The 14,005-nt window shown below is 44.6% G+C and overlaps 1 protein-coding gene across 1 annotated transcript; it reads left to right on the top strand.

Annotated features, from left to right (window-relative positions):
• Positions 1 to 413: 413 nt before the first annotated feature.
• On the top strand, positions 414 to 5,392 carry SDHAF4 (succinate dehydrogenase complex assembly factor 4). Its single transcript, XM_027455029.3, has 3 exons — positions 414 to 549; positions 2,471 to 2,623; positions 5,127 to 5,392. The coding sequence occupies exons 1-3, from the start codon at positions 510 to 512 to the stop codon at positions 5,234 to 5,236; spliced, it is 303 nt and encodes a 100-aa protein (XP_027310830.1). The 5' UTR covers positions 414 to 509; the 3' UTR covers positions 5,237 to 5,392.
• The last annotated feature ends 8,613 nt before the right edge of the window (positions 5,393 to 14,005 follow it).

Here is a 14,005-nt window from a genome sequence, read left to right as displayed (position 1 = left end):
CCATCAGGTTCAGTGACGGGGCTGCGTTGCTTGGTTTCTTGCTGTCTTCTTCCTACCTGCTCAAGTGCAGAAGGAGCACCAGCTGGGGGGAGAGAGGTCAAATTTATTAAATAATGAAACAATTATGTGAGGGGAAAAAAAGGGAAGAGTCACGGCAACCTTAAAGTTCTATAGCCTTTGATTTATGAGGAGAAAGCCTGCCTGAAGCTCAACCCTGTGGTGCCAGCCTAACTCCCTTATGCAATCATAGATCGTTTGGGGTTGGAAGGGGCTTTAAAAACGACCTAATTCCAACCTCTCTGCCGCGAGTAGGTTCACCTCCTCCTAAACCAGGAGCTCTCCCGTCCCAGCTCCCCTCCGCGGGCTATTTCCCCGCTGTCCTTTAACTATTTTTTATTTCTCCCCGCCCCGCCCGGCGCCGCGCCTCCCGCCCCTCCCTCAGCGCCCAACGGCGGCCGCGCCAGCCCCGCCCGCAGCCGTTGCGCACGCGCCGGGTGCCTGAGGCGGCCATGGCGCTGCGGCTGCTGAGGGGCGCCGCGGGGGCGGCCAGTAAGCGGCGGGCGGGGCGGGAAGGGACGAGAAGGGAAAGGAAAAGAAGGGAAACGAAGGGGGTGAGGAGGACCCTGGGGGTCTTCCCGGCTTCTCCTCCTCCTCCTCTTCGCTTAGGGGCGGTTGCCTCGGTGGCTGAAGGGCGCCTGAAATGGCGGCGGGGGGGGAGGGAATGAGGGGGCCGCCTCGGCGCTCTCTGCCCCGGTCCCGGTGCGTGAGGGATTTTCAGCTTCTCTTTAAGTCCAGTTGGGTAATTAACGCGCTTGGTGACTGCCCTCAGGGGGTGAGGGAGGCCGAGGGCAGCTTGCAGAAGGCGCTGTGCTGGTGGGGTTGGGTGTGCCAGTCGCAGAGGTGCTTGGCGTTCAACTTCTCTCACCGCTGTGACAAGGGGAATGCATCTTGGTCAGCAACAGCAAGCGTTAAAAATAGGAAAAATGGGTTTTGTCTCTCTGTGCTGAGATAATCAATTTCATATCAGTAGCTTAATGTGACTTCTGTTTGAATTCAGACTAGAATATCAGGCATAATTTAGCAGTATTTTTCTAAGTGTCCTCTATTTCAGCTTGCTGAAGAGCCAGTTGATTGGCAGGAGTAGAAGAGTCTAGTGTAAGAAGGAGAATTAAATCCCTCCCTATTCATAGTCTGCTATGTCATAGCAAAAGGAAAAAAACAAACAAAAAAAAAAAAAAAAACAGATTCCTTCGGGGCATTGGCAGCGGATGACAGGCATGGTATGGCTTATGTGACCGTGGGGTTGAATCTTAAGGTTGTGGGATTTCAGAATGAATGGATGCTCTGGTTGTGGCAGTGCGGGACAATCGTTGTTTGGTGTAGAGGTGGCGAATCTGCACTGCTCGCAGAGGCTGCCTGCTGCAATCCCTTTAGCACGGTGGGGTAGTTTTCACAGTGCTGTGCACCTGGGTGGTACCAGGAAGATTCCTTCTTGAAAAGAAAGGTCAGAGCCCCTTCAGGCACATGTCCACAGTAACAAGAACTACCCTCTGAAGATACTTTGGCTATGGACTTGGCTTTTTAACCAAGTGCAGAAATATCAGTCATTTTGAGAGGTTTTCACAAGTAATTTCTAACTTGGTAATGACTTTTGAACAATTCGTGACTTATACTATCTGTGTACCTCTTTGTTTTTAGACTACTTAACTGAGGTACAGCTGATAGGCTTTCTCCTACATTTATGTTTAAAAGTTGTTAGTAGGTCTTTGTTAAATACTTTCTTTTTTTTTCATCTTTAAAGCATTTGCACAATTTGCAGTTATATAAGTGAATGTAAATGTGCTTAAAGTTTGTCCTGCTTTTGCCTACCAGCTTAATTATTTTACCGTCATAAACAAAGCCCATCTATTCTATAGCAACTTTCTGGAATACCTGTTACTAAAGGATCAATGTTTTTTTTCTTTATTTTTTTTTAATGCTTTCCTTTGGGAAGGTGGAAGCTTTTTCTGACTAAAAAGCTGCTGAAAATGAGCCAAAACCTGGAAATCAGCAGGTTTCTCGGGGAGGTCAGGATTCTTCCAGGAAAACAGAATGTACTGGTCTGTGCTAGCACAACTACTATTTAGAGTCTAAAATACAAGAAGGTAATGGTGAAGAGAAGTTCAAGCAGTTTAAAATACACTGTTTGTGTGAACAGAGTTACACAACTAACACAATTTTCCCTGCACATGTTTCTAGGACTGAAAATAGAGTCTGCGCTGATTTCTTAGGTGGTTGTGAGTTGAGTTTTCAACTAGTATTTGGAGGGTTTTTCCTTGGCCTTCATTCCCTAGTTTCTGAAGTTAGGTGGTTTTGTTTTTTTTCCCTTTTTTTTTTTTTTTTTTTTTTCCCAGAGGTTCTCTAAACAGTGCTATAGCTGTTCAGTGTTAAAGCCTCACATTTACATTACACGTGTCCATTCATTTGACAGGGTCATCAGTGCTTTGCAGCTCTCTGAGGAGCACCAGCTCTAACACAGGAGGAAGACCTGAACCCGCTAAGCAGGCACTTAAGAAACCGAAGTTACCAGTAGGTCGGTTTGATGAACCGGAGGAGTCCAGTATAGAGAGGGAACCTCTGGAAAGTAAGTCACGTCTTACAAAATTGGAAGCCATATTTTTGAAAGTCATGGTTTGGAGATGTTGTGCTGAAAACAAATGGAGATGGGACAGCTGTAACAAGTAACACAAAGGATGTATGAGCAGAAGCTTCCTCGAAACAAGGGTGGTCAAATGCTACAGAAAGTCTCCCAGCGAGTTTGTCACCTAGTGAGGGTTCAACTAAATGTCACTGGGGTGGCCAGCATTACCCTGTTACTGTATAGCTCTAACTGATGGTGGTGAACTCATGAGGGCACCAGCTACTTTTTGATATCCAAAAAAGTCAGTTCTGTTTCTTAGTCCCCAAAAGACTCCTGACCTGTTCTGTATTTTGGGGCTGATATTTCTTAGCCATGCACGGAGTGTTTTGAAGAGCACCAGTAGGTGCTGTTTCCTGAGCCCTCGGTGGGGCCGGGGGCCCTGATGAAGTGCAGCTGCTGGGGCTGCGTTCCCCTGGCCTTAGTGCAGGGAGCCTGGCAGCCCCAGGTACCAGATGTCACTGCTGAAGGCTGCTGTAAACATGTGCTTATTTATCAGACAGGAGAGAGAAGGAATCTGTTTCCCTCCCTTTTTGATTAGCCATCTCTCCTTAAATAAAAGCACTAGGCAGACTTGATCTTACACACCAGTGTGCTGTGTGGTTACTGTTTGTTCACCAGTAGCGATAACCCGTGTTGATCCATTCCGAGGTCTCCAGGACAGGCTTTTTCAATATATTGGTAGATCCCTGTGACTATCCAGATGACAGAACTACTGAAAAATTACAGCATGGTCTGCAAAATGGCTGCAAGCAATTTCAGATTGACTCACTTGAGCACTGACTCAGAGTTGGAGTTGTTCTTTAAGCAGTATTTAATTCTTAATCTCTTGTCCTTTTATTTCTGGGGAAATAAATGCCATTAGTGCTTCATTTAAAACAAATGTGTAATTATTGTCTTGTGCTTTTGGCTTAAGTGTTCTATATTTAGAGCAAAATTGAAGGTTTCTTTTGGCTTTAAATGTAGTTGTACCTGGGTATTCTTACACATAACATGAGTTTGTTAAAATGCCCACTGCCCATAGTATCCTTGATGGCTGTTAGAAAAAATGTGAGGGTTTGAGATGGCCACTTGAGATTCCCTCTGCCGTGTAGCTGTTGTGGAGAAACCTTCTGATTTTCTGTGTCCACTGTCGGCACAGCAGCAGTGCTTGGGTATCAGGCTGATGACATCTGCAAGATAACGTGAGATGCTTTTGTGCTCCTTGAGCTGTGGGGAGCACTCAAGTACTTGACATCCCCTGTCGGGGTCCGTGTGAGTGTTTAAGCAGGCCTCAGGGTGTGTCATCCCGCATCACCTGTAGCCGTATGAGTCTGCCTCTGGCACTGCCCTTTTTCATCACTCTCCAGGGTTCCTGCTGTCTTCTCTCATTCTCAGCCCTGCTCCTTGTTACCTGCGTTCCCACCTGCGCTGGCTCAGTGATGCGACAGAGGGAGCCCAGAGCAGGGTGTACAGGAAGGTTCTGGAATCACCATGGCAAGGGTGGTGTGGGGTGCAGAGAGCTTCAGAGCACTCTGCAGTGTGCCGCAGGATGAAAAAATACCCAACCTAGGGTGGTGCCGTGCCAGAAAGTGACTCCTCTGTGGCTTGGCCATGCCTGTGCAGCGGGCCCTGAGTCCCATTCGGAGTCCCGTTCACACCCTGCTCAGGAAGGGTTCCCCTCTCCTGAAAGGGCATTGCAGGGACTTAGCAGCCTCGTGCTCATTTCTAAAAAAGTAAAAAGTCTAATTTTAGTTATCTAGAATTTCATAGTACTGCCTAAGATGGTGGTGTTTAGTCTGTTGATACACCTCAACATGGTATTTACTGAAAAAACACTGTCCATGAAAACACGGTGTTTTAAGTACAAGAATTACAGAATCTCAACTAAAGTTCTTACACCTGTGAGTCTAAAATCAGAAACCTGAACAAACACAGACAACAACCTGATACTTTAGATGTAGCAAACATGTTGACAGCATACCTGCACGATACCAGTTCTTTCTGCAAAGTCACTGTGGAGCTTTGGACATGAGTTGCTTTTTTGTTTGCTGAACAGAATTTGATGACGCTTTTAACTGATTGTAGTCCCCAAACTCTGAAATGATTCTGTTACTGCTCGGGGAAGTGCTTAACTCAAGGTTGCCCTTAACAAGATAATTTGTATTTAAGTGTGGACTGAGAGGCAAAACTTACAGATGATGACAACTTCCTATTTCACAGAAAGGTTGGGGTTTGCAGGGCCCTCTGGAGGTCCTCTGCTCCAACCACCTGCTCGAGCAGGGCCACCTACAGGTCTCCAGAGAGGCAGACACCATGGTATCTCTGGGCAACTTGTGCCAGTGCTCTGTCACTCACACAGTTTAAAAAAAAAAAGTGTTTCCTGATGTCCAAAGAGAACTTTGTTTCAATTTGTGCCCATGTTTGTCAACGTTATAGGCTTTTTAATGACTTTTCCGTGTCATTCTAGAGTTCCCTGATGGAATCAATCCTACTACAAAAGAGAGGGGTGGACCTAAAGGCCCTGAACCGACACGTTTTGGAGACTGGGAGAGGAAAGGACGTTGTATAGACTTTTAATGTGTAAATGTATCAATATTGCTAATAATGTTCCTGTGAAAAATATATCATGTATAGAAAAGCCTCAGCTGGATTTGCTGTGAAGCTTCCTGTTTGTGTCATGCTTGTGATGAATTTTCTGAGATATTTATGTAAATAAACACAATAACACATCAATTTTGGGAGCTGTTGGTTGTATGTGCACTTCAGTGATATTTATCCTATGGCAGTATGAATGCAGGCAAAGCGATACGGAGGTGGCGGAAAAGATCAAGATGTCTGTTTGAAAACTGGCTAAAAGCTGCTCGGGGGAAAAATGACATTTTCTCACACCTTACGGTCCAAGGTAAGTATTAGATAAGATGATCTTAATATTGCTGGCCTTTAAATATCGCTAAGGTACCTGGCACGGAGCTGAACACCAGTCAGATTGAACTCAGTCACTTGTTCAAGAACTTGCCTGGTCTTAAAATACTTCAGTAGAGTGTGAGCCGGCTGCTTCTGTATTATTAATATGAAAATAAGCTGACATTAAAATGTCTGAAAATGCTAATGCTCTAGGTATTTGCTGTGGAAGCTCTTTTTGGTAGACGAAACAACCTGATTTTCTCTAATCTTCAACAACTGAAAGTGTTTGTTCATTTTTTTCATCCCTTCGTGTTTCCTGGCCTGTGCTTTGCTGATTTCCCAGCTCTACACTCCCTGATTTTATACATTCACAATTTCTATTACCTGCTTTTGCCATAGCATCACAATGGGCATTAAAACTGAATTAAAGGGTTTTGGAGAGCCCAGTGGAGTCTTCCATTTTATGGCCTAAATTTCTTTTTCCTATACAAATACTTTTTTGTGCCTTTTGCTATGCCAAAGCAAGTTCTATCTGACTGAATATCAGTTTCAGTCATGATTTATGTTGTTCTGCATTACTCTGACTCAGTAAGAATGTACCAATTCATCCACTTTTGCCTTTTGCATGATTAAGTGTGTCCTTGTACAGCTCTCGGTAAAACCTCCCTAAAAACCCACCTGACCTGCGGCCAGTGGGGAAGCTCCTCCTCCAAATCTGTCGGTTTCTTTATTGAGTGTGTATTTTATTGATGTAGTATCATGGTGGTTGGGGATTAAGATGTTTGACTCGCTGCCATGATACCCTACAAAAGTACTATGTGTGTTTGGTTAGGTTTATCAGCTAGATATGTCACTGAAGAATGAAATGAGGATTATTAAAGACTATTTTTTCAAAAAGGGTGTTAACTAGTGGCAATTAAGTTTTTGATCCCTTAATCTCCTATAAATTCTGCAGCGCTGCTTGGATATCAGAAAATCAGTCTGTATTTACCTTATTCATTCTTGTTGCCCTTCTGTAGTACAGCAGCTACATTTTCCCCAAATCTGTTGAATTTCGAAGTTACCTAAAAACGCACTGTGTAGACTTACTTAATGTATAGTGTTTATTAAAATGTCTATTTCTAGTGGTGCTTTGCCTCTTCAGTTGCTAGTAGAGGGAAAAGCACGTCATCACCCAACACACCTCCTACTTCTCACACACAAGGCAGAAATTTTAATTGGAAACTTCCGCCTTTTCTGCATCGTTATCAATAGGCTTGACGTCTTAATTAGTGAAGCGGCAGGAATGCTACTGCAGTTATTTTACTGTAGCATTCTGAATGCTACCCTTCTTACCCACGGGTTGTTGCACGATTTCATAATCTCCTGCCAGATTTTGCCTTTCCCAGCACCAGCTCCGTGAATGTTTATCTTGTTCCACTTCTTGGTGCTCCTAATACTCAGTTCCAATTGCTGCCTTCGTCACAGACAGCTTTCTGGCTGCAGCTGTGCTTCTCTCTGGTTACAGAACAGCATTTTTTGGCGAGCATATAAAAATTGTCCTTATGGTTTTCTTTATTTTTCAGTTCTTAATGTTGTGATTAAGAGCTAAATCTACCAATGTTTTTCTTTGCAAAATGGAGATCCCCGTGTCAGAACTTGCCATCCATCCCTTCTGTTGCTATCCTTGAGGAAAGTAAGATCACTTGTTTCCTCCCTGACGTGAAGGCTCTTCAGGCACATGTGTGTCTGCCTCCAAACAAGTGATGGCTGTGTCAGCCCGAGCCACAGGAGTTGTTTGCAACGGAGCTCAGGCATGTCTTAGGCACTCCCTGCCTGCATCCACTGAATTCCTTCATTTGAAAGCTGCTTCTCAAAGTGCTGTCTGTACAAAGAGCACCTCACAAAGGTGTTTTTTTTTGTTGTTGTTGGTTTTTGTTTTATTTATTTATTTTTTGCCTTCCAAAAGCTAAAAAAGCTGCTAACCAATGTAAATACAAGTTGTCAGTGGGTGGTCGCTCAGGAAATAGAGGAGACCTCTGCAACATAAAGGAACGGGCCTTCTTCACCACCTCGCAAGTCAGTGCTGCTAACTACCAAGTATTTTGTTAATTTGGTTCAGGAATGTATCGATAAGAGAGGAGAGGCCGAATGTTTGGGCAAAATAAATGGCCACAAGGCCAATGCCAAGGAAGGAGCCTTTTGGTCTGGCTATGGGGCGTTTACCAAAAAGAGAAGCCCTGGGCTCCTTTATTGATAGGTCCAAAATACTGTTTTGTGGTGCTGCAAGGTCCTCGTCAAAACCAATCATGGTTTCTGTGCAATAACCAACACAGTGACATTGTGGGGTGTAAATGATAATTTCTGTTTGGTTTTCTTGCAGTGTCTGCAGTTGTGAAGGAAGCACTTCAGCACTTTTTCAGTGCTGTCTTCCTGCTCTTTCCAGATGACTAATATTAGCAATTCACTGTGATGTGGCATAAGGGTAAGGCATTAGCTATTAGATTAGCCATGAAGGTATGTCTTTATTGTAAATACCAATTGATCTATTTTTGTAGCTCTTTTTTGTTAGTATAAGAGGAATGGAAAGCATCAGAGGTTTTAATTCCTTTTCTGTTCCCTTAAATTTTTGTGGCCAAGGAGTTGTTCTGCCTGTGTAAGCAAAATCTCGTAATTCCGGAGGATGCTTGTTGATCTGTCTACTAAAAAGCTGGATGTTGCTTTTCTGCAGTAGTTTTTCATTTTTAAACTTGTTTCTGCTAGTTTGTTTACACACGTTCAGTGCATTATTAAAATTAGGAAGCCTTTATTGTTCCAAGGAATTGCTCTGTAATTACTTTGTTACAAAATACATGAAGTTGCACTCTACATTTAAAATGCTTGCTATGTGTTGTCATGTTTGGAAAGTATGTATTTCAGCGCTGATTCTACTGAGTTAAAATGCAAGGTTGTATTATATAGTTGAATCAGAGTCAAATTATCCTGTCTCGCAGCAGATGTGTTTAAGGGACTGTGGAATGCCGTTGTAAAACTTCACTGCTTGTTTAGTTGACTGCAATAAATGGATCACAAGCACCATCAGTCTGTAGCGATGTGGCGTTTTTATGATGCTGACTTTGGTTTTGTCGTTCAAAAAGGACCACAGCACATTGTTCTGAAGCATCAGGAAAATGATAGAAAACAGTGTATTAATTTGTGAGGGAAGAGGATTTGGAGATTTTCGGTCATTTGTAACTGTTCATCAGTCATGAATGGCATCATACATATCAATGCATATCATTTTGGCAAATCCTGAGAAAAGTCCTCTATTTAAAACAAGTATTGTGAAGAGCAGAAGCAGTGAAGTCTTGTTTCTTATGACCTTCTTGAGCCTCCTGTAAATCCAGTTTCTTTCCCCGTGTTCTCCTGTTGATTGACATTATCTCAACCAGGCGAGAGAAAGGGCATCTTTCTGCTCATGTCCTTCTCCGTGGAGGCACTGCTTGGACTTCTTTCTTCTGCTCCCCCCTCACCTGCACTGACTTTGGCAGAGCTGTTAGGAGTTTACTTACCTTGGAAACTTTTCTCTCCTTGATACCTTTTCAGAAGAGGTTAAAGTTACTCAATGACTTCTAAAGTAATAGGGCAGTGCAAACATTAGCCTTTCACCCAATATTTTTTCATTGGAAATACTCATTGTCTCTCTGCATTTTTCTCTCTAAGAAAAGATGCTATTTTTCCCCCTCAAAGAACATTAAAAGTGCCAATTAAAGCTTACGGCAGTAAGACTTTGACAGGCTTTTTCCAGACATTAAGTCTCCCAGTCAACTGTAGTCTTGAGCCTTAAAAAATCGCATATTTTAATGGTGTATTTTTAGGATGAGAGTGTTCACGGCTCTTTAAGGTCCTTAATTAACAAATTCATTTATAACAAAGCTGACATACCCAGCCATTAAAACACACAGTTGTAATTTTCAAATGTTAGTCTCTGTCAAAATGAGGTGAGCTACGAAGTGAGTTGGTGGCGAGGTCAGTTCTGGAGGCCAGATAATGAACTATTGTTTGCACTGAGATTCCCACCTCATCAGCTGCTTCTAAAACTCAGCGACTTCCCTAGCCATCTGCGCTCCCTTCCTAATTAGCTGCAGCGGAGGAGACGCCTCCCAACAGGAGCCCGTCTTAGAGTGGAGAGATGAATTCCTCACTACAGATGGTGAATGGGAGGAAGTTTGAAGCGTATCTTCCCCATTAACTAACTGTAAAAGCTGCCTAAATAGCGATCTGAAGGTCTCCCTTATCTGAAGACAGCAAGAGCTTATCGACCATTAGATAAGAAGAATTGAACGTGGCGGCTTTGTGGTCGTGGCAGCAGAGAAGCCAGAGTGCCAGTGAGTGCCACCTCCTCCTCCAAGTGAACCGTGCGAGGAGACAGCGGGACCCGTGCTGCTCCTACAGCCTGTGCCCTTCCCAGGAGGTTCTGGTGGCAAAGGACACCCAGAGCCAACTCGTAGGCACCGTGTGAACAGGAAATTGCCTCCCTTAAAAGGAGAGATAAGAATCTAGTGTTAAAATAGGCTATATCATACCTGGATGACAGCAGGTATCTCATACCTAGGGATTTGTGATTTTTTATTGCCTAATAAGGAAAGGTGAAGTGTGTAAAACAACTAAATTCCGATGCCCTGCTAAAAGAGGGGGAACCAATATGAAGATAAAACTGGCAGACTAGAAAAAAAAATGAATAGATTTGCTCAGCAAACCCTTAATCTGTGTGGTTTCCTTATAGCAGGGTAAGGAACAAAGGGCTGTGTGTTTCCAGTTTTCATTTGAAAGACGGGGAAAATTTCTCCGTCTCCCAGAACATACGTGAGTAAATGTTGCTTAGCTCAGGGAGCATCATGCCTTCAGATATTTTTTTTCTCCCAGGGCTTTCACTTGCAAGTTCTACAGTGTCTACGTGATCATTAGATTTTATTTTTCCAGTGTTCCACTTGAGATAGGAATGGAGTGTAATAACAGGTAACTGCTTGGTCTGGCAGGCACACTGCTTCATCCTTCTTGTATATGGGGATGCCATTTCTTCAGCCTGGTAATGCCAGCTACAGGTCTTCTCGTGGTAATTACGTGTTATTTAATCCTGCTTTTAATTTTTGTCATTTGGGTCATTTTTGATAGGTACCTTTAGTTCCTTTTCGAGTGGTAGCAGTATGCTTCACAAAAATGAATCGCAAATTGCAGATGTTTCTTCTTCTTTCTCTGAAGGAAATCTGACAGTTTGTATTTTGTATCTGAAGATCTTGTTGACAGACAAATAAAAAAGGTAACCCCACAAACTAGAACTCCACCATCTCAGAACTGTGTCTGAGTCTCACACTCAGATTAGTTATTACAGTAAAATGTAGCTCTTGCAGGAAGTCAAGGATGCAAAGAGAGACAAAAAAAAGAGATGCCCCAGGCCTGGAGGTGCTCAAGGCCAGGCTGGATGGGGCTTGGAGCAGCCTGGGCTGGTGGGAGGTGTCCCTGCCCATGGCAGGGGGATGTGACTGGGTGATTCTTAAGGTCTCCTCCAACCCAAACCACTTGTGACGCTGGTTCCATAGATGAGTAAGACTGAGTGTTTTAAATCCAAATCGTTTAAAACCAAATCGTTCGAAGGCCTCATTCCTTAACTGGGCACTGGTGAAGATGACTTAGCCATGAGATGTAACGTTGCTGACCATTTTTCAGAGCGCAGTTAGCTTCCCATTACACAGAGCTTCTATTTTGAATAGAAACTGGGATGTGTACCTACTAAAGCAACGCCTGTACCCACGGCTGCTTTGGGAGGTGTCCTCCCATCCCCTTGCTCAGAAGGACCTCTGGTGTGCGAGCACCTGGCAGGGAGAGGCTGGCCGACACGCTGAACAGGTGCAGGAGGGCAGGGAAACGCGCGCTTGGACAGCTGGAGACCAGATGGCCCTTCCTCTGAAACTATTTCCGATCTGCAGCCAAGTGTGGGTAATACCAGGCGTGTCACCGAGGCCTGCTGTGCTCCGCAGGCTACGTGGGGAGAGAGCGGGGTAACGCTACGCTGGATCTGAGCAGCGACTGTGGGGCTTCACGGGAAGCCAGAAAACACAGCAGTACAAGGACGCAAGGGAAGCAGAGTTATTTCACCATATTTTTGATGAATAAGGGGGGAGAATGAGGTGACTGGAGCATTACAGTAGCAAGCTGTGTCCTCATACCTGAGATAACCCTTTCTGTGAGTGTTTATTACTAAGCAGTGACAACACTGACGTACCTGCGCATTGACATGCCTCGTGTTGTCTGTTTTCTGGCCCGTGTCCTCATATACTTTGGGGTGGCAGAGAAAAAAATAAATAAATTTGGTAGCTACGACCACGAGCAGCTTCATTGTAATGGGGCAGCTGGGCAGCCAAGCAGATTACAGGGGTGAGTCACGAAGCAGGTGCACAGTGGGGTTCACAACGAGCCCGTGGGGACAGCTCTGTGCCCGCCCTGCGACGGGCGCTGGAACCTGAAGCCCAGCAAATGGTTCTGTTTCCTGAGCCCTGCCTCCATTCCCCGGTGGCAAGGTCACCCTCAAATCCAGCTGACCCCTCCTGGCCTCTTCTGTGTGGCAGCGAGGCCTGGCCTGGCAGGGACCCCCGCAGCTCAGGCGAGCGATAGCCCAGAGCTACTGACAGCCCTGTGCGCCCTTTGTGTCTGGTTATCAGAACAAAATGGAAAACTTACTTGTTCTATACCACAATAAAAATTGCAATTCTTATCTCTTCTGTCTCTGCTTTGACACAGTCCCAGGGTTTTCGCTGTCACAGCAGTGTATGTGCTTTTTTTCTCTCAGTTTATGGGAACGAATAAGGTTTGTGTCATTTCAGAGCGTGTTGAAACTGATAGTTGCTGCTGGTGCTTGCTTTATTTTAGACCACACTGGCACTGGAAAACATGAAGTTAGTTTTTTATCCGTGAGCAGAGGAATGAACAATTGCTTCTGGTCTCTGGAAGAAAACGAATGCACAGATTTTCATCATTTGCAGAATGCTGGGAGAGAAATGGTAAGGTACAGACAGAGCCTGCTCTGCAGGAAATTCTCATGTAACATAATCTGGGCATAGCAGCTTTGTAGCCCACAGAAGCCCTTCCAGCTGCTCTTCTGTACTCCAACAGCCAGATCTGTTCAGAGAGTTTCAGAAGTGGTCTGGATTTCACGCTGTTCCTGGATGCACAACAAACTTACTCTAAGCCTGTGCTGATGGATTTCTTTTTTTTATTTTTTAAATTTAGGCTATCTCCGAGTTGCCTTATCAGAGCCAGTCCCAGCATGAATAAGCTGCTTTGCTAGTCTCAAGGAAAGGAGGCCCAGACTTACCAGGAGATTTACCATGAGTCCTGAGAAGGACTCGGTGTACCGGAGACTGGCCACTGAAGCCTCAGTAATTTGCTAACGTTGCTGGGTATGTGGGAGTTATTTTTACTTATCCCATGAGTAGAACACGCTGCAGTGAAGCAGGGCTGGCACACACAAGTTCTGTGGGAAGCCACTCTTAATACAACTTAATTTCCTATGAGCAGTAAGGAATGTACAGCATGACCTAGTACATCGCTAAATGTCACAATTTCCTCTCGCATAACTCCTTTGCTGCATCCCAAACTCATCTTGTCTTCCTGTGGCCTCTCTCCCAGCACTGTTAGCTCTCTCCCCCCATTCCTTGGCTAGGCAAACCCCAGCAAACATCTGCAGAATGGGTGAGTCACCGTGCTTCCCCGCTGTTCCGTGTAGATAACCTACAGCCCCACGTCCCAGCGCTGTCCTCTGCAGGGGCAGCCGTGGTCTGTAGGTTGTCCCCTGAACTACTTGAGTGCTCTCAGCCACCCCATCGGCAGCAATTTGGAGTCGGAGCACTTTCTGCTGAGTACAGGCATGCTGTTCTCCTGTGGCAAGACAAAATGCGTGTGTTGTTCCTCTCCATGGAAGGAAATTATTTCACTAACAGCCTCCTACACACAGCTGAAATTGAAAACCGTAACCATTTCTAGAATGTGAATATCCACATACACTGCCATAGCCTAATGCAGAAGTGTTTGCAGCTTCCATCCCTGTGTGGGAGGCTGTCACTTCATGAAACCAGTTCACAATGCATCAAAACTCTAATAGCTAAAAATTATAAGGAAATATTTTATGTAGTAAAACTACAGCTAATAGTTCTTATTTTGGAGCCTGGCTAGTTTATACATATTTTAGATCATTCTGAAAACTGAGAAAGTTACTGAAGTAGAAAGCAAATGCTGATGTCTTGTCTCCAGTCCTGAGAAGCTGTTTACCAGATGCACGTTGTTTCGCAGTCATGAAAGAGGAATCCTGATGGGACACACCAAATTGTAAGACACCATGGTAACACCTGCTGGAAGCACACCCCAAATCCAGCAAGGCCAGCAGCCTTCAGCTGATTGATAAAAGTATCGCCCGGTGCTTTGGCAGAA

Source organism: Anas platyrhynchos, chromosome 3 (genome assembly GCF_047663525.1).
Source record: "Anas platyrhynchos isolate ZD024472 breed Pekin duck chromosome 3, IASCAAS_PekinDuck_T2T, whole genome shotgun sequence".
Classification (NCBI taxonomy): domain Eukaryota; kingdom Metazoa; phylum Chordata; class Aves; order Anseriformes; family Anatidae; genus Anas; species Anas platyrhynchos.
Note: the sequence above shows the minus strand (reverse complement) of the source record. Positions and strands in the feature narration are given on the sequence as shown.